The sequence below is a fragment of the Syngnathus typhle genome, linkage group LG1, assembly GCF_033458585.1.
Source record: "Syngnathus typhle isolate RoL2023-S1 ecotype Sweden linkage group LG1, RoL_Styp_1.0, whole genome shotgun sequence".
In the NCBI taxonomy this organism is placed as follows: Eukaryota; Metazoa; Chordata; class Actinopteri; order Syngnathiformes; family Syngnathidae; genus Syngnathus; species Syngnathus typhle.
Genome location: NC_083738.1, coordinates 28421030 through 28441206, shown reverse-complemented (window position 1 = coordinate 28441206; position 20177 = coordinate 28421030). Strand labels below are relative to the sequence as shown.

The following is a 20177-nucleotide window of genomic DNA, read 5'->3' as shown; positions in this document are numbered from 1 at the left end:
TGGCGGGGAGTTCTAGAAAAACGGCCATCTTGCTTGGTCGCCCGGCGGCGTCGATCAAGCGCGCCATTGCCAGCTGCTGAACTAACCAACGCAAATAGGCGATAAAAAGTTGACTTACCGTTTGTTTCCATGTATAATGCGCAAAATCTAACTAATTTATTGTCCTAAAATCTGGGGTGCTCATTATACATGGGTACAATTTTTTTTATTTTTTTTATCCGGAGATGATATGGAGGCCGCCATTTCTTCTCTGGTGTTCACTTCAAACACGCTCCATACGAACACAATGCTCTCGTATCAGACGCTTGCTCAATCATCTGCTCGTTTGCTGTCACAATGTACCCTACACAAATCCGAAACATTTCTTCGCTATTGAGTATGCTAGCGCAGGCGCAGTGATACTGACCGGCAGAATAACATCCGGTTGTTCCCAAAGATGATCTTTTTTCTGAAATCATTTTACGTTTACGGAGTCAAAATTTGGGTGCGTATTATACATGGGTACAGGCTTTTTTCCAGCATCGACATGCCATTTTTAGGGTGCGTATTATACATGGGGGTGCATTATACATGGAAAATTACGGTATGTTTGCTCGTTGTGGTATATATATATGTATATGGTAATGATTATTGTGGTGATGTTTAAAAGTGTATTTGTTTAACAGTCTTATAGGTATTATATGTTTTGTGATGACGTTTATTAGCAGTAGTGCAATAGGATGTGAAAAGAGACCAAAGGAGATTAGTTTGAGCATATTGATTTATTGTTAAGAAATGCACTGTATGTTTATGTTTTTGTTTACACAGTTCTCACGGTCTGTCAAGGTCTGCCAAGTCAAGATAAACAGATCAGTAACAAAAAGAACTCCAAGCTGTCTTTTATATACGAGAGGGCGTGGCCCTGACCTTTGGACGCCACAGCGACGAGGACTTTTGTTCGGAAGCCAATCGCTCACACGCTGAAACGAGACGACGCGAAGGAGAGCGTGCGTGCAGAGCCGTTCAGAATCACGTTATTTAGTCAGCTGGACGGTCGGTCGGTCGGTCAGTTAGCGAGCGAGCCAGTCGCTCGGCGAGTCTGAGCAACTTGTTGGCGATTGCTCAGACGGTTCACTCGGTCCGCTTGTCGGTTATTCAGCTTTCAGTCGCTGGCTTCCTCCATAAATGCTCAGTTGTTTACTTTGATTGAAGTTTGGGGGTAAGGGCTAAGTTACTTCTTGAAGGGACGTAACGCCAAGGAAGCCAAGCCATCAGCAAAGTCATTGTCAAGCAGCCTCGAGGACCAGGAAGGAGTTGTAAGAAGAGCAGACTTTGGCCTCCAGCTTCTCGGAAATGCCGCCACCTTCTGGGCTTTGGACGTGGGACGCTCTTGTGGCCGCCGTCTCTTGTGCGAGAAAATCAAGGTGATCCCTTTGCGTTCAGGTTCATGCGGGAAAGATGGCTCTGGATATGAAAATCAAGGGCCTGCTGTTGGAAACGCTGAAAGACCTGGGGCAGGAGGACTTCAAGGAGTTCAAGTTTTTTACGGACCTGCCCGAAAGCATCACAGAAGACGCAGACCGGACTGACATCGCCAAACAGCTGATGAACAGGCACGGGAAGAACGCGGGGGAGAAGACCATCGAGATTCTGGAGAAGATCAACAACTACAACCTGGCCCAGAAGCTGCGCAACAACCTGCCGCAAATCACAGGTAAGGTGAACGTGGCTTCTGGTGGGGGAGGGGGGAGGGTAGTATTTCCAGAAAGCAGCATACCTGAAAACTCTCAGGTGATACAAATGATGGCAACAGCTCTTTCACTTGCCTCCTTGAGGAGAAGTGGCGGCGGCGGCATGGCTGCGGCATGCTTGCGGCCAGGCCTAAAGGCGGTTTTGTGACACGGGATCTCCTTCTGCGGCCTCAGGTAGCATCTCCTCAGTGGATGACGTGGCAGATGACCGTGGCAGCCGACATGAAGGCACTCGGCATCAACCACGAGATGGGCATGGACCATTCCCGGTGGAAGAAAGCCATATCGAGAACCCAGTCCAACCGATGATGATGGATAACGAGCAGATCGGTAGCATCTCCTCGGTGGATAACAGGAAGGTCGATAGCATCTCCTCGGTGGATAACGAGCAGATCGGCAAATTCAAGCGGGAGCTGCAAGAGAACCTGCGGAATATCTACCTCAACGTTCCCGAGGGCAACACGATGTACAGCCAGCAGGAGCCTTTGGAGAACGTCTACACCGAGCTCAACATTACCCGCGGCGTCGCCGGTCTCCCCGACAAGCAGCACGAGGTCCTTCAGATGGAGATGTGCGGCGTGGCCGAGGAGGAGTCCATCCAGCCGTGCGACATCTTCCAAAGCCAGGAGCCCCTTCGCACGATGCTCACCGTGGGCTTCGCGGGCATCGGGAAGACTTTCCTGGTGCGCAAGTTTGTCCTGGACTGGGCCAGCGGGAGAACCAACACAGACGTGGACTTCATCTTTCCCTTCGCCTTCCGCGAGTTGAACTTGGAGGAGAACAATAGCTTTTCGCTGGCGGACCTCATCCGACACTCTGTCTGGGAGAGCAAGGCCATCAAGATGCTGGACCACATCTTGGTCAGTCTGCAAGAGTCGGACAACTACCAGTCCAGCGAGATCAAGCTTTTGTTTGTGCTGGACGGCCTGGACGAGTCCCGCCTCATACTGGACCTGAGCGACGAGCCCAAGAAGCGCCTGGATGTGACCGGATCCTACCCCGTGGAGGTGCTCCTGGCGCATCTCATCAAGGGGAACCTGCTTCCCTGCGCCCGGGTTTGGATCACCACGCGGCCCCAGGCGGCCCACGACATCCCGCCGCGCCTGGTGGACGGCAGAACCGAGGTGAAAGGCTTCAACGACTCCCAGAGGATGGACTACTTCAGGAAGAGGTTCCTCGCCGAGGAGGGGGTCATCAAGCACATCCAGAAGTCCCGCACCATTTTGATCATGTGCCACTTGCCCATCTTCTGCTGGCTCACCGCCATCGTTCTCCAAGACTGTCGGGATGCTGGAAAGGAGCTGCCCGAAACCCTGACCGAGATGTACACAGAGTTCCTGCTCTATCACCTGGACAAGTCCAAGGAGCGAGACAGCCGGAAGAGCACGGAGTACGTCAAAGCGCTGGCCAAGCTGGCTTTTCAGCAGCTGATGAAAAAGCAACAGATCTTCTACGAGAGCGACTTGCGGGAAAGCGGCTTGGATGACCCGCAGGGCGCAAAACACTCGGGAGTCTTCACCGTGGTCTTCAAGGAGGTCCCCCCGCTCCAGAAATACCAACGCAAGATGTTTCAGTTCATCCACCTGACCGTCCAGGAATATCTGGCCGCTCTCTACGTGATGATGAGCCTGTTCCAGGACGACACGAACGTGCTGGACGATTACATGTGGACGCTGAAAGGCCTGTTTCTTTGGAAGCGGAAGCAGCTCACTTGGGTACACGAGGTGGCCATCCGCATAGCCTCCAAGAGTGAGGGAAACCTGGACTTGTTCCTCCGCTTCCTGCTGGGCCTCTCCTTGCAGTCCAACCAGGATCTACTGGGTGAGCTGCTGAAGGTTCCCAAGAACTACAGACACAGCAAGGCAGAAACGGTCCGCTTGATCAAGCGACGGATCGAGCGGAATTCTCCCGAGGAGAACATCAACTTGTTCTACTGCCTGAACGAGCTGAAGGACAAGTCCCTGCTGGAGCAGATCCAACAATACCTAAAAGGGGGGGGATTGTCCACGGAGGACCTACCTCCGGCCATGTGGTCGGCCCTGGTCTTCTTCTTGCGGGCTTCCGACGAAGCCATGAGCTGCTTTGATCTCCGGAAATACGCTCCGTCTGAGAAGGGGCTCCTGAAGCTGCTGCCGGTGGTCAAGGCTTCTCAAAAATCAGTGTAGGTGCCGTCGAGCCAGCACGCTGAACCGGCCGCGCTCATGTCAGAAGCCCAAACCCTCTTGTCTTCTCAGGCTCGAGAGGTGCAACCTGAGCAAGAAAAGCTGCGAGGCGCTGGCCTCCGTTCTAAGCTCGTCCCGCACCCTGAGCCATCTGGATCTCAGCTGGAACGACTTGTACGATGACGGGCTGGAGGCGCTCGCCGCTGGACTGGCAAAGCCGCAGTGCACCTTGCAAGTTCTCAGGTAAGGCTCCCCTCGAGCGGCAGAAGGCCAGCCGGCCCAAGAACCTTGGGCCTGTGTCAGCCGCCCTCTTGTCTTCTCAGGCTCCAGAGGTGCAAGTTGGGCAAGAAAAGCTGTGAGGCGCTGGCCACTGTTCTAAGCTCGTCCCGCACCCTGAGCCATCTGAATCTCAGGTTCAACGACTTGTGTGACCACGGGCTGGAGGCGCTCGCCGCCGGACTGGCAAAGCCGCAGTGCACCTTGCAAGTTCTCGGGTAATGCTCTCCTCGAGCGGCAGAAGGCCAGCCGGCCCAAAAACCTTGGGCCTGTGTCAGCCGCCCTCTTGTCTTCTCAGGCTCGAGGACTGCAAGCTGAGCAAGAAAAGCTGCGAGGTGCTGGCCTCCGTTCTAAGCTCGCCCTGCAGCCTGAGGGAGCTGTATCTCAGCCACAACAACTTGGGTGACGACGGTCTGGAGGCGCTCGCAGCCGAACTGGCAAAGCCGCAGTGCACCTTGCAAGTTCTCGGGTAAGGCTCTCCTCGAGCCGGCCCAAGAATCTTGGGCTTGTGTGAGCCGCCCTCTTGTCTTCTCAGGCTCGGAGAATGCCAGCTGAGCAAAAAAAGCTGCGAGGCGCTGGCCTCCGTTCTAAGCTCGTCCCGCACCCTGAGCCATCTGGATCTCAGCTGGAACACCTTGCACGACGACGGGCTGGAGGCGCTCGCCGCTGGACTGGCAAAGCCGCAGTGCACCTTGCAAGTTCTCAGGTAAGGCTCCCCTCGAGCGGCAGAAGGCCAGCCGGCCCAAGAACCTTGGGCCTGTGTCACCCGCCCTCTTGTCTTCTCAGGCTCCACAGATGCCAGCTGAGCAAGAAAAGCTGCGAGGCGCTGGCCTCCGTTCTAGGTTTGCCCGGCAGCCTGAGGGAGCTGGATCTCAGCTTCAACGACTTGTGTGACCACGGGCTGGAGGCGCTCGCCGCCGGACTGGCAAAGCCGCAGTGCACCTTGCAAGATCTCAGGTAAGAATCTCCTCGAGCGGCAGAAGGCCAGCCGGCCCAAGAACCTTGGGCCCGTGTCAGCTGCCCTCTTGTCTTCTAAGGCTCATGAGGTGCAAGCTGAGCAAGAAAAGCTGCGAGGCGTTGGCCTCCGTTCTAAGCTCGTCCCGCACCCTGAACCATCTGAATCTCAGCGGGAACGACTTCCACGACCACGGGCTGGAGGCGCTCGCCGCCGGACTGGCAAAGCCGCAGTGCACCTTGCAAGTTCTCAGGCAAGGCACCCCTCGAGCCGGCCCAAGAACCTTGGGCTTGTGTCAGCCGCCCCTTGTCTTCTCAGGCTCCAGAGCTGCAAGCTGAGCAAGAAAAGCTGCGAGGCGCTGGCCTCCGTTCTAAGCTCGCCCGGCAGCCTGAGGGAGCTGAATCTCAGCAGCAACGACTTGTGTGACGACGGGCTGGAGGCGCTCGCCGTCGGACTGGCAAAGCCGCAGTGCACCTTGCAAGTTATCGGGTAAGGCTCCCCTCGAGCGGCAGGAGGCCAGCCTTGTGTCAGCCGCCCTCTTGTCTTCTCAGGCTGGAGTGTTGCAAGATCGGCACACGAGGATATGTCTCACTGGCCAAGGCTCTTTGGTCCAACCCCTCCCACCTCCAACAGCTGTATCTGTGGGGCAATGACATTGGAGAGGAAGGAAAGCGGGCCTTGGAGGAGGTCCAAATGGATTCTCGCTGCAGTCTGAAGATCGAGTGGTAGGTTCCAAACATCTTCCAGGGTGCCGTTGAAGAAAATGGCTTCCAAAAAGTCGCTGGCGCCTAGCTCCAAAACCAGATTTGCTGACTTGAATAAAGTAGAGAAGCACACATGAAATCAATCAAAGGAAATGTTTTAATACTAACTTCATTCGGTGCACTTTGACATCACAAATGTTTTGGGCCATATTGCCTGAATGAAGTAAGTGTTCAATGCATGCCTGGTGGTTTTCCTCAAACGCTGAATGCTTGGTTAGATCTATCTAGGCTGGAGGCTTGATGTGACGCCATTGACACCAGCCTTGGATCCTTGGGGAGAGTTCTGAGCACGAATGGATGGATGGATGTGGATGCATGCAGAAGCTCGCGAAGGATGCCTTTCCCCTGGAGCGTTTGGCTGAGGTGAATAATAAATATATAATTATTATATATATTATATATATTATTATTATAATAATAAATAATTGTGATAAATAACTGGAACATCACTCAAATATTGGTGATCCCGTTGAGAGTCTCACATATTTCTTCGCTATCGAGTTTGCTACTGCATGCGCAGTGATACTGACCGGCAGAATAACATCCGGTTGTTCCCAAACATGATCTTTTTTCTCAAATCATTTTACGTTTACGGACTTAAGTAGGAGTCGAAATTTGGGTGCAGGCTTTTTTCCAGCATCAACATGCCAGTTTTAGGGTGCGTATTATACATGGGGGCGCATTATACATGAAAAAAAAACGGTATTCACAGGAGGCTTGGCAAGCAGCATGGACAATGAGAAAAGACTAGAAGTGACTCTCCGAAGTTGACTGACCCACTTTGACCAGGGGTGCGACTTATACTCCGGGGTAATTTATAAGCAAAATTATTAACACATTATTACTTGATTGTTATCACATTACTTGCTTACTAGTATATCACTTCACGTGTTAGGCCTGTGGAATAATTAGAACTGCATCTGACGTCAGCGTCGCATTTACTTCCGGAGTCAGCAGAGTTGTTTATAAGTGACACAGAGGACAAAGATTTGGATGGATTTAATGATTTAGAGTGACACTTTTGATTCCGAAAACTTTTTTCTGTTATAGTTATTTGAATAACTCTTAAGATGTGACGTCAGGCACGTTCTCAGCTCTGCGCTCTTGTAACGTTGGCATACCGTAGCGTTCAGACTGTTGTTGCCTATTCATGTCTGTTCTTGCTGTTGGATTTTGTCAAATACATTTCCCTCAAAAATGCGACTTATACATGTTTTTTTCCCCTCTTCTTCTTTATTAATATTTTCCTTCTTTTTTTATGTTCTATTGTACTATAGAGTTATCATTTTCTGTATTTTTTACTTTTTTTCTTGTATTTCTTTTCATGTTGGAAATAAACAAAACAAACAAACCAACCAACGATGCATTTTCTGCATTGTGCGACTTGTACTCCGGAGCGACTTATAGTCGGGAAAATACGGTAACCGACATGCAAACAAAACCGCTAATGACCGTCCTGCTAGCAAACACGCTAATGACCGTCATAGACCTGAGGTACCCCCCCCCCATGCTCATTTTCTTCAGCGCTGTCCCTTCCCCACCCACCTTGCTCGCGCTGTCGTTATTTCCCCGCGGTGGGGGTGGGTAGGTGGAGTAGGGGGCGCTGTTTTCCAAAGCCCGTGAGCATTGCTCGCACATTAGAGCGCAGCATGTGTTTGATTAAAAAAAAGAGTACGGTAACAAATGAGTTCATCACATCGTTTAGCAAGATGGCAGCAAATGGTGATAAATGTGCTCCATATGCTGCCAGTAAAACGGCAAAGTGCAGCCCCGCCCTGTCTATCCCCCCCCCCCCCCACGCTTACCCCCCTCTTCTCAGCTATAAACAAATAAATTAAAACATTAGATGTGAGCACCCTCCATCTTTAACGAGCATGTGGACAAGTCGCACTTGCGCTGCTAATTATGGACAACTAGCTAAGCTAAACTAAGATAACCATTGTGGCGATTACAATTTACTCCTCATACATGACAGCAGATGTTTGGGATTTCACATGAAATGTTGCAGCGTCATAAAAATTTGAGGGATTGCCTCCCATCATCATCATCGGTTTAAAGTCCGTTTTCCAGGCGCCAGATCCTCATTTTTTATTATTCCTCACACACGTTTTGTTATGTAGCTGTTAGCTGACTTTGTTTATCTAGCTAGAATACAATTCAGGTTTTTGGGTGGTTTTAACCCCAAAACTGTCTTCCTAGAACCGCCCCTGGCAACCGACTCAGATTTTGGGGCGGGGTCCGGTTTCATCTAAGATCACGAGCTTGAAAGAACAAGATAAGAGATCCGAGCAGTTGAAACAAGTTGACTGAAAAGCTAAAGGCAATGACTGATTTGGTATTAAATTCAAAAACATTGCTCTCTACAAATGACCGCTAACACACAATGCAAACAAGCATAAATGGGCTCCTGACACTAGCCCTGTTCTGGGGGTGAAAGGTTAAGGTGGTCACCAACAGAGGTTGCGCACAATTTAGCGCCAGCTAGTTGGGATCTAAGTCAATTGGGAAACGGACAGGGTAAGTGTTTCTCTGAGAAGTGACTGTAGTAGGTGACTTGGGAAATCCACTAGCAATAAAATCCAGTCATAATTGTAGGAGTCAGGTGTCCTCACAAAGAGGTAAATACAAGAACGCGCGCACACACGTCGTTACTGAAAGGGTGTGTGTGCGTGCGTGTGTGGTAAAATGTCCTCTCGTGTGTGTGCGTCCAGATGGGCGGAGACGTCGCGCATCTCTGCGGTATCTCTCCACATCTGCGAGTGCAGATGTTTGATGAATCGTCAAGCAGCCGCGCTGTCGCCTCATTAAAGTTGCACTCGCACAGGGGATGGCGCCCCCCCCACCCACCCCGCCACTTGCCCCACAGCACCGTAGCGCTAAGGTAGCGCGGCGCTATCGTAGCGTAGCACCGCGTCCTTGGAGTGCCATGCCTGCAGCTGGCGTCTCCTAGGAAGAAAAGCAACGCACTTTGTCGCCGTCATGTATCATCTTGTCATGTGATCTCGAGTAACTGGAGACAAGCCACACGCACGCTAATGCGGCTGGACACCAACCTCACGTGTACACGCCTGGCCCGTCCGTCACTAGGAAACATACAGTAGCCATGTGTGCTAATGTTGCTAACTGCTAGCAAGTCAAAGTCAGCCTTATTGTCAATAAAGAAAAAAAAAAAGCAGAAAGAAAGAGAAAAAGAGAAAAAGAGAAAAAGAGAAAAAGAGGGAAAGAGGGAAAGAGGGAAAGAGGGAAAGAGAGAAAGAGAGAAAGAGAGAAAGAGAGAAAGAGAGAAAGAGAAAGAGAGAAAGAGAGAAAGAGCGAAAGAGAGAAAGAGAGAAAGAGAGAAAGAGAGAAAGAGCGAAAGAGCGAAAGAGCGAAAGAGAAAGAGAGAAAGAGAGAAAGAGAGAAAGAGAGAAAGAGAGAAACATAGCTAGAGATATAGATATATATAAAGATATACACACACACACACACATATATAAAATGTATAAATATAGTATTTAAATCCATATATGTATATCTATATAAATGTAAAACTCTTAAATATGCTAATGCACACAGACACACAATTCTAAAACACTGGGAAAGACACACATACACAAACATGCTCGAAAATAAACTCATTCACACAAGTCACACTCAACTCCCATACATACATTCTCTCACACAAAGTCAATTTACACACACACACACCCCGCACGTAATATGAAGCGCCGGTGTGAATATTCATGGTGAGTCGGCCATTTTGAAAGATGTACATGACATTGGCGCTTTTAATTGTCCAGGTTTTGATTGGCAGGCGGCAAGACGGCGAGGCGGCTCATTTGCATACGGGTTGTCTTTTTGGTGTTTGTGTTGATGCCGGGAAGTGTTTTGCTCCTCCTATGCTAATTAGCAGCATCCGCTAAGGTTTTTCCTTCACTCGCCAAACATTTCTACGTATTGGACGTTATGAACATCCCTTTAGCGTGATTATGGAGTATTCAATTTATCGTTTCACCCATTATGAATATTAGTTGGAAATGAGCGAATGATTTCAAACGCGGTCATTGCCAATCATTCATCACTTAGACTTTGAACTTCATTTGCCTTCTCCCCAATCGCAATATCCACATTTTGCCATGTGCTGCACTACTTTATATCGTTTATGTAGACTTTAGAGCTGAAACATTTGGAGTTACAGCGCGCCGTACATGCAGGCGTGCGTGCGTGTGCGTGCTCGTGCATGCGACGCGGCGTGCGCCGTCCCGTCCAGATGTTTTCCTCTCCTCGCCTGCAAATGAATTCATGAAAGCATTTAATTGTGAGCATGATTGACAGGCGGGAGGGAACGCCAGCAAGCGCCGGTCGGTCCTCCACTTGACGGGTGCTACGGCAAGATGGCCGACGACGTGGACTAAGCCACCCGGCGGCGATGCTACCGTCTGCCGTTGCCCACGGACATCAAATATACTTCAACCGTTTTTGCCACATTGCGTCAACTGAATGCCGCTCCTTTTGCCGTGCTCACTTTGGCCACACGGGGGCAGTAGACGACACATGAACCAATGTGCTGTTTATTGGGGCCTTGTTCTGAATCCCGCCCGAGTTCCGGGCAGCGATATGATTGGCTGCTGCATCCAGACATAGCAGCCAATCATATTGCATAATCATGATTGTTATTATAATTATTGAGTGCATTCAGTGTGTATCAAACTTTGCATGAATCAGTGGTGGAGAAGTAGCGCAAGCACGCACACACCCACCCCGGCAGAGCCTCGTGTATTGTGTCTTGCAGTTGATGTTTATTTACGGCGTCTGGCGAGCAGTTGAGCTTGGTGACATGTTTATTGCGGTCATCAGTGTGGGGGCCACCGGGGGCCGCGTGCAGGTGCACGTCAGACGCTCAACAAGATTTACTGCCCGTGTCTGAGCGGGTGCGTGCGAGCTAGCGCGCGCGCGTCCGCTCCGAACGGCCGCTTAAACTTTAGCACGCTCTTATGGCATTAGCACACAAACAGCATCAGGTTGCTATGCTAGCTCGCCAATGCTATGTAGCTTAGCTTCTTTGGTACGCCGCTATCTAGCATTGGTCAGGTTCCCGCCGTGTTTTGGTCGTACGCGAGAAAAGACGAGCAAACGATTCGAGTGAACGTTCGGCGATGAGCTAAGTAGGATGAGGTCACGCCATTGCACCAAATTAGCCCGGAGAAGCTGGTATAAAAGCAGACAGTTGCATCTGGGAGTTGAAGGTGATGAAGTAGTCCAAAAAAAAAAAAAGTAGAGGACGAGCCCCCTCGTCACCTTCAGCGTCCTTACTATGCGGAAGTGAAGAAAACAAAAATCACAATTCAGCGTTCTTCCTCTCGTGCTTTCTCGGACTCGACTTCCTGTTCCTGCCTCTTAACTTCCTACTCCTGCACCGTGGCTTCCCAAAGCGCACGTTTGACTTGCCTCCCTCTTCCTTCCTCCATTTTGCCGTCCTTCTCCTACCTGACTTCCTGTTCTTCTTCACTTCCTGTTGCTCCTCTTTTGCTTTGTGTTTTTTTCCCCTCCTCCTTTTCCCTCACTATCCCCCTGGCGGTCATCACATGAGTGTTTTTCCACACGTTGGCGTGTGCCCGCTCTCCACAAGCAGGCATATGTGTGTGTGTGTGTGTGTGGGCGCGCGTGCGTGCGTGTGCGGTGGCCTTTCCTCTTCAAGCTAATTACGCGAGCTACCTTGTAGCGGCGTCCCGGCGGGAGGCCAACAACTGTCAGCGCAGTATTATTTTTGAAATTTAAACAATCATCTTAGGCGCTCGGCTGCTAAGATCCCGGCCTTTCCTCCGCCTCCGACCTTCAGTAATTAATACCCGAGGGTCCATTATTGGCAAAGCCTTTATCCTGGGGGCCCGCCAGCCTCCAGCTCGCTAATTACGGCCGAGCGGCTAATCTCCCCCGCCCCTCCCTCCCCCCTCGTGATTGACAGCTACACCTCTTCCACTAATTGCCTGTTGCAGACAACACCTGGTGAACCGCCGCGCCGGGGGACGCCCGGCCCGGACTCCGACGACGTCCTCCCGGGACGCGCAACCTCTCAAACCCGCCGCTTCCTTTCCGTGCGCGTGTTAAGCGCACGTGCGCGCGCAACCCCTTTCCCAGTCGCCGTAACAAAACGAGTCCTCAACGATGATCAGCGTCCAAAATGGGACACGCCAGCCAAAGTCCAGATTGAAAGTGGACGTCTCTCGGCAATTGTCCAAATCTATGCGTAGCCGTCGTTGCTACGGCAGCCTGTCACAGGTCGTCAAGGGCGTGGCCCAGTCCCAACAGGTTTGCAAAAGACAGTGTGAACGGTCAGGCCCAAAAAGTGGATTTGACCGGGATTCTGATGGGGCCCGCAAAGCCCGCAGCTGTCCTCCATTGACCGGCGACTAACAAACGATGGCAAAGGGGAGGAGTTAAAATTCATCATCTTAAAAATAAAACGGTTTGTTTTTGCCTGGTTGTCGATAAACAACAAAAGGTTGACTGACTGGCGGCTTTTTGGGAGTAGCACCAAGCTGGCGACCTCCCGACACAAAGCGCCACTTAATGCGGCCGGCGCGCCCACCATTAGCACCTCGCTAATCCTACAGTTCATTAGCTGCACTCTTAATCGTTAAATTGGACGAGCGGCCGACTCTCGGGGCGGGCGGGCGGGCGGGCGGGGGAGCGTGCGGGGCTTCAGCCGTTGGGCTAATGCGCGTGCTAACAGCCCGACCTCGAAAAAGCTGAGAGGCGAAAGGCTCGGGATCAAATTCCTCTTGCCTTGGCGGGAACGCTACTTGATTTTTTTTCCCCCCCTTCTTTCATCTTTCTCGGTGACCTTTCACGACTGACCGGCGGGAAAAAAAAAAAAAAAAACACTAGAGGGGCCTGGCTAACCGGTGGAGCCATCATGACGACTGATGAGCTCGGGAGACCGACGTGTTTGGCGACGTCTCACCGGAGCGACGTTTCCCCGAGCCGCGCGGGGTCGCGGCGCATTTAAAATGAGGTCATTGTTTCCGACTATGAAATCCAGGGGGCGCACTTTATCCACTGCAACAAGTTGAGCTAGCTAGCGCAAAAGCCAATTGTGTCGCGTACTGGCCGTCTTTTGTTTTCCCGTGACCGTCCACGTTAACCCATGTGAAGCCACACCACATGCTAAACACGGCTAAAATCACACCCGCACTAACTTTAGCATGCTAAAACAAGTCAAAGGCGCTCCTAACACCGAATCACTCCAATACGACTCATCTTCACGCGTGAACGGGCGCCGATGCGGGAACCTACGTGACGAGATGTACTCGTGTCACATTTGTAAACCATGTGTGTTCGGATGTGTGCGCACACACTTCTTATGATGTGCGTTACTAATGACCGGAGTCAATAATTAGCTGTTGTGGTTTGAAGTGCTAAGGCGTTAATGAACTTGAGGGAGTGGATGCCTGCAAGTGCAGTCTTGTCTTGTACGTGTGTGCGTTTAGATTGACCACGTGGCTCTGAATCGGTTAATCGAGTTTTTGTCTGGATAAATATTCCATGGAGTGCCTCATTGCGCTACCACGGGTGCTTCGGCGTGGTCGGCGTAGCGCTCGTAGCTGTCGTCTGGCCCCTTTGAATTAGTTGCGAAGGTTTGGGGAATCTTCCCAGCGAGGACGAGCATGATTTAGGGAACGGGACGTTAATTGTGGAGGCAGGAAGGAACATCTGGAGCACCAATCATCGCATGTCCACCACGTCAGCCAAGTCCACTTCCTGTCAGATCACGACACCCTGGAGAGCCGCCCAACCCCCATTTCATCCCCTCCCATCTCGATTCCGATGACCCCCCTCCTCCGCCCCCTGATGTCACGAGCGCATGTCAAAAGAAGTCTTCCTTTCTTTGAACAAGCTTTTGCTTTTACAACTCCTGTTATCGGGGTCACGGTAACGCTGCTGACCCCCGGCGGCTCTCCACAATGAGACCCCTCCGATAAAGTGGAGTGGAATACTACACTTTGTGGTACTACCGGGTAGTAGTGCAATATATTGGCCACACAGTACGAGTACAAAGTAGTTCCATGAAGTATTGTAATAGCATAACATACAGGGTTGTACGATTTGGAGAAAGCTTTAAAAGCCGCGGCAGCCATTCGAAGTGCATTAGCAGCAAAAAAAAATGGAGGCAAGGTTGGGCGGGGCACTTAATGCCTTCAATGATGTCAGCGCTGGCTGCATTTCATTGGTGCCATACGGTTTGCCAGTATTTGACCGGCAAACGATGGACTCGCTGGACACGGCCAGACGCTCTTGACACGCTGGGTGTTGGTGAGGAGGAAAGGTTTTGGACCATGGCTGCTGAGGCTTTTAAAGACCCTCAAAGGAGGTCGGGCCGAGTCGTCGGTCCGAGGACTTTATGGCCCCCCTCCCGCCCCAGCGCTCCCTGGAGACACTTGGTCTTGACGAGCGCACCCCACCCGCCACTTTCATAAGCCAATTAGAGACACGGCGCCATAAATAAGATCTATTATTAGATAACGTGAAGAACCTTCCGCGTCCCCCTTTTGACTCCTCAACTTTTTATTTGCAATTTTTACGAGTCGCCGCCTTTTAATTGCCGTGGCCGGCCATCTTGCTCCTTTGCTCGCCCGGCCTCACCTTCAGAAATACAAACTGCTACTAAGGCCCTTTTTTGTTGGAGGATATTTTACAATACAAACTCATAGAGCGTATTCAATTCAAAGTCAGATTGTCTTCAAGCCGAGAAAACTAACAGCAAGGACTTTTATGTGCTCCCGAGTGAACTTTGGAAATTGCGCAACGTGATCCCTGCGTGTTGTCCGTGCGTGTGCGTGTGTTCTGGACAGTTTTGTGTGTCCAAATTCAATTAGGTGTGATTGAGTGTTGACATTTGTGAGCTCACAGAACAGGAAATAGTTTGGAGCGGGCCGACGCTCCCAGAGGGAACGTCGCCGGCCAGCCGGCCGGAAAAAAATAAGTCACGAGCGGCCAGAACTGACGTCGGGAGGGCTCGCTTGTTGCTCGGGTCAGGCCGGTTCCGTCCGTCGGCTCGCTCCCGCGACACGGCACGCTCCGGGTGTGACGAGAGACGGCTTCAGGTAACGTGGGCAATGATCTCGCACGATTCGTGGCAAAATAACAAAAAGTCGCCGGTGTTGAAGCGGAGGGGGGAAAGAAATACGCCACAGTTCATCGCTAAGACATTGTGGTAAGTTAACAAAATGTTTGGCGGTCCACAAAACCAACGACTATATTGTGCCGACGACCCCTTACCTATCGCGAACTAGCTAATGCTAGCTAACTTGCTAGTGTCTAGCCTACGGCGATACTTGATATATATTTGTGAGTAAACTTGAATTTGTATAGTTTGTCGGCAGCACAGTTTTTTCTTTTTGCGGAATCGCGAGGCTGTCGGTCGAGTTCCCCATTCCGTTTCCAGTTTGAGCCCGAGGTCCGAGCAGGGCCGGCTCGCGAGCGGTCAGTCGGTCGGTCGGGACGAGCTCGGCGCCAGCGCATCCCGCGGCCGCCGTGCAAACGGTACGTCAATATTTGATGTCGGCGGCGAGGTCGGAACGGGTCGGGCGGGAGGCTGCCGGGCGCGCAAAAGAAAAGAAAGCAGCAAAGCGATACCTGAACGCGGTGAGTCAAATCCCAGAAAAGCAAAGACGCTCCCGAGGAAACAGACGCGCGGATGAATGATGAATAAATTGAGGAATTTTCCACCAGCCGGCGAAAACAAAAACAACTTTTTTTTCTTCTTCTCTTCTAATGGAGGCAAAGTTAGGAAGATGATTTATTGATGCGTCTGGAGGGGGGGCGGAGCCTGCAGCCAGATTTCAGCGAATCGCAACGGAGCCTATTAGCACTTGACGGGTTTATCCGCCGGCCGCTGGCTCGCGTTAGCGGGCTGCGGCCGCCGCAAGCCCTTGCTAACTCCTCTGGGTCCGCCTGCCATCCCATACCTGAGTGCCCGCCCCAAATGCATCGATTTCATGTCAGATGTTTTCTGAGGAGCGAGGATTCTTTGGCCGAAATGCTGAGGAGGGATCTCTTAATTAGGGAGCAGGATTTAGCGGCCAGGGCTGCAGGTTAATCACGTGGAGTTTATTCGCCGCCGGCCGAGCGAGCGAGCGACAGTGAACGGTGTGTCTGGGGGGGGGGGTCAAGAAATCAAAGTCGCTTGATCTAATTGGCTCCTTTGCACGCACAGGTGGCGGCATGACGACAATCCGCAATATTCTGGGAGGTTCCGAAAGCTGCATCAAGAAAAAGCTTTATACGGCATGTTAATAATCAGGCATGTCATTGGGCGCTAGAATGTTTAACGTCAAATATTTTAGCATCATAACGCGCAAATTGTCGAACGTTTAGCATGCTCAAAATCCCGTGACAGTTAATATGCGCACCATATAAGCACTGAGTGACGTGTTTAATTTAATGTCACGTTTCTGGTCGGGTGAAACGTTTAACACCGAGCAGCATTGCGCAATACCTGTTGCATCATGTGACTTTTTTTCACTTTCCGCTGGGCTAGCAGTCATCGCACGCGCTATCGTGGGAATATTCTGCCATGTTTAGGAAGGACGCATAACAAGCTTTGGTGGACATGCCGGCAATCTGTGTGACATGCGGGAAAACGCGTGCGTGGGGTCGACGATGAAGGACCCGCCCGCCGTCAGGAAGCGGCAGATGTTTTCCTGTCCTCGAAAACATCTGGAAGGCCTTTCCAGCAGCACGACTGAACGTTTTCACGTAAGGTCGTTCTGGTGATGCCTTTTTTCACGTCGATTCCTTTTATTTTATACGCGTCCTAGCACCGTTAAGAACCTCACAAACGTTTCGAGGACAGACACGGTGAGGCGGGTTCACGAGGACCCACAGGAGGTCCAGCAGGGAGGCGGTGGCTTCGGACGCCAAGGCCAAGAAGACCCGTTGAATGGACAAGCCCCCGCTGTTTTTTTGGGTCAGTGTCAGAATCGGGGTTTCGGCTCAGAAAGTCTGGTGGCGGGAGTTGCAGATGTGCTGGACGGCTACACCGTGAGAACCTCGACGCCGCACAAAAGAACTTTATCCACATTTTTTTCCTTCTGACGGAAAAGTCCAGGCCCGGCCGGAATCCCCGGGGAACCACAACCGAGAACCAGCGAGGCGGAACCGCAACATGCGCGCACACACGAGAGCGCGCGCACGCACACACACACACGCACACTGGGCTGCGACTGTGCGTGAGTGTAATGAGATACATGACTTACATTAACCCCGCGGTGACGCTTCACAGGAGGATGAAGAGGAAGAGGCGCTCCTTCCTCCTCCTCGGTCTGTGGAGGGAAAAACATGAATGTGAATAAAGGTCAGCTGTCAGGGCGTGTGTCTCAGCACACACGCACACATTCACTTCGTATATTCAATCCAAGTCTTATTTGGATGCAGGGGACATTCAATACAAATTCAAATGGTTTTGGTCTGATCATAATTTGAAAAAAGTCACAAGAAATTGCATAAAAATCACCAAAACACAGGAAATCTACAAAAAAAATCCTTTTTTTATTTATAAAAACACACGCAAACAAAAACATGCACACAAAAAAAAAAATCACATGCAAAACAATTTCCTCAAAAATCCCTCACAAAATCATATTTGGATGCAGGGACTCCATTCAAAATCAAATGGTTTTATCGAATCACAATTAAAAAAAATCACAAGCAAACACACATATCGTTTTTTTCCATGTATAATGCGCCCCCATGTATAATACGCACCCTAAAAATGGCATGTCGATGCTAAAAAAAAGCCTGTACCCATGTATAATACGCACCCAAATTTGGGACTCCTACTTAAGTCCGTGAAGGTAAAATGATTTCAGATAAAAGATCATCTTTGGGAACAACCGGATGTTATTCTGCCGGTCAGTATCACTGCGCATGCGCTAGCAAACTCGATAGCGAAGAAATGTTTCGGATTTGTGTAGGGTACATTGTGCAGCAAACGAGCAGGTGATCTAGCAAGCGTCTGATACCAGAGCATTGTGTTCGAAGTGAACAGCAGAGAAGAAAGCGCATCTGCAATCGCGGCCTCCGTATCATATCCGGATTTAAAAAAAAAAAAAAAATAATAATAATAAAATTTTTTGTACCCATGTATAATGCGCACCCCAGATTTTAGGACAATAAATTAGTTAAATCTTGCGCATTATACATGGAAAAAAACGGTACTACAAAAACATTCATCTTAATGCCCAGCTTTCCGCCCCTTTTCCTCCCCAGTGGGACAACCAAATTGGGCAAAATAACAGGTACGCCCAGGTCCTCCCTTTTTCCTGTTTTATTGTTGTTTTTGTTCCTCCTTGACTCATCGTTTTCTTTTTTCCATGTGGCACAAATTCCCTCACGCCAACCAATAATGGCGCAAACTACACTTAATAATTCCACCAATTATCTCCACTCAAAATGAGAAATGATATTTCACTTAAATTGAGCGCCGAACACAAACAAAAATGACAATAACAGACCTGCATCTGATTCTTCTTCTTTTTAGGGGTTTAAATGGCGGATTCGACATCTTTCCTTACGGTTGATTCTCTCTCGCTTCTCCGCTCCACTTCCTGCTTCGGTTTCCCGCCGACAAAATAATCGCACGCAATTGGCCGCAGCGGGTCACGTGGTGAGCCAATCAGGTGAAAAAAGCGTCCATGCTCCATAGTTTCCTTTCGTCCATTTTTCTTGCTTTCCTTGCCCTTCTCCTTCCTTTTTTCCTTACTTCCTTGTCCCCGAGCTTGTTCCCTTTCTCCCTTTTTTTACTTCTGCAAATATGAATGAATATTTAAAGGGAAATACAATTTTTATTTATCTTATTTCCACATTTTTTTGATTGATCCAAACTGTTCAAACGCTCGACTGTTCCTCTTATTGCAAAAAAAAATAAATAAAAAAATCCTCTAAAAAAATCATGAGAAAAGACCGAAAATATGTTTTGGACCAATTCATATCATTCTTTATTATTATTGCCATCATAATCATCATCAACAAAGGCGTTGTCAGTCATCATCATGTTCATTGTCATCATCATCTTCATTTGCTGCTTATTATCAGCTGTCCATCACGGCGGAGGAGGCTTTTCCTCCCTCACCTACCAGCACAACTGTGTTTGTTGGCATTTTCTTCCATCGTTCATCCCAAGAGCTCCCAAAACTTCCACAAGCTGCAAACACAGCTCAGCTTTGCATCATTTTCAAGAGCCTCCACAGACGGCAAAAGCTCTCCCCTCCGAGATCTTCGAACCGCTGCCCCCCCCCCCAGCCCACCAAAAATAACTCGGCTAAACATGCAATATTTATAGTGCAACGCACTTTTACATTGCAAATGGACGAATGGATACTAATCGTCACATTTCGACTTCTTGCATTTGCACTGCCTGCCAAAATCGACATGAAGAACAACAAAAAGGATAGACGCTGTTATTGATGACATCATCAGAGCAAGGCATATATGTCCATCATCATCAGCCTCACTTTTGTTTTCAAACCGAACGAAACTGTAATTGTCAGTATGTCGAGATATTTGAATTGCTTCCATCAGTACATTTTATTTGCCAGTCTGTTAAAAGATTAATAAAAGCTCATCGTCCAACTATATACATCTCTGGTCTCCAAAGTATGGCCCGCGGCCCGGATACGGCCCGCCTTGACATTTTGGCCCGGTCCCCTGAACGATACCAGAGATTTTCTTTTTCAATCCGGCCGCGTAATCAAGACTTATGCATGCATTGAACGTGATAGTCTATATCTAAGAACATTAAAACAATGACCCATTCTGCAATTTCCATGTATAGATCATCGTCCATGACGTTGCGCCTGTTTGTCGAGGAGGTGAGTGTTTATTGCTTGAAGAGGAAATGAGCGGCGATACAGATGATGTGTTTATTGCACTCCATAGCAACATCAACAGCGTCTTAATGAGCGGCGCGCAATTAAAACGCAAAGATGTCGTTAGTAGCGGCGGCTGGAGACAGAAAAGACCAAGTTAAAAAACAGAAGAAGAGAATAATAATGCGGGTAAAAATTGCTGGTTGTGGTTTTATTGTTTTACTGCGCAGTGCGAAGGGCCCTCTGGTGGACTCATTAGCTTGACCACTTTGACTTATTTTACGAGGCCCGCTAATTAGCGCGCGCGTGCGAGTTGAGGCGGCAATCGGGCCACTTCCTGTGACACTTTCGCTCTCTCTTTCTCCATCTCTGTCCGTCATTAACTTTGCGGACGTCCTTGCGGCGGCGGTCAAACGTGTAAAGCAAGAACAATCAAAGTGTCC

At 49.9% G+C, this 20177-nt stretch overlaps 1 protein-coding gene and 1 long non-coding RNA gene across 2 annotated transcripts; one reads left to right on the top strand and one right to left on the bottom strand.

Annotated features, from left to right (window-relative positions):
* Positions 1-611: 611 nt before the first annotated feature.
* Positions 612-6251, top strand: LOC133158566 (NACHT, LRR and PYD domains-containing protein 3-like). The gene is made up of 10 exons (XM_061285841.1): positions 612-1693; positions 1905-3891; positions 3965-4135; positions 4467-4637; positions 4704-4874; positions 4955-5125; positions 5206-5376; positions 5442-5612; positions 5675-5848; positions 6116-6251. Exons 1-10 carry the CDS (start codon positions 1438-1440, stop codon positions 6126-6128), a joined length of 3456 nt encoding a protein of 1151 aa, XP_061141825.1. The 5' UTR covers positions 612-1437; the 3' UTR covers positions 6129-6251.
* On the bottom strand, positions 6158-18596 carry LOC133158575 (uncharacterized). The gene is made up of 3 exons (XR_009715240.1): positions 18382-18596; positions 17125-17190; positions 6158-6245 (listed from the first exon to the last, which is right to left on the bottom strand). It is a non-coding gene; the product is annotated as an uncharacterized LOC133158575 (long non-coding RNA).
* Between the last annotated feature and the right edge of the window lie 1581 nt (positions 18597-20177).

Bases quoted from the DNA above. Each gene is read 5' to 3' on its own strand.
- LOC133158566 (XM_061285841.1), top strand. From the start codon at position 1,438: ATGGCTCTGGATATGAAAATCAAGGGCCTGCTGTTGGAAACGCTGAAA. The intron at 4,136-4,466 runs GTAAGGCTCCCC...TTGTCTTCTCAG, and splicing joins TGCACCTTGCAAGTTCTCAG to GCTCGAGGACTGCAAGCTGA. The intron at 4,638-4,703 runs GTAAGGCTCTCC...TTGTCTTCTCAG, and splicing joins TGCACCTTGCAAGTTCTCGG to GCTCGGAGAATGCCAGCTGA.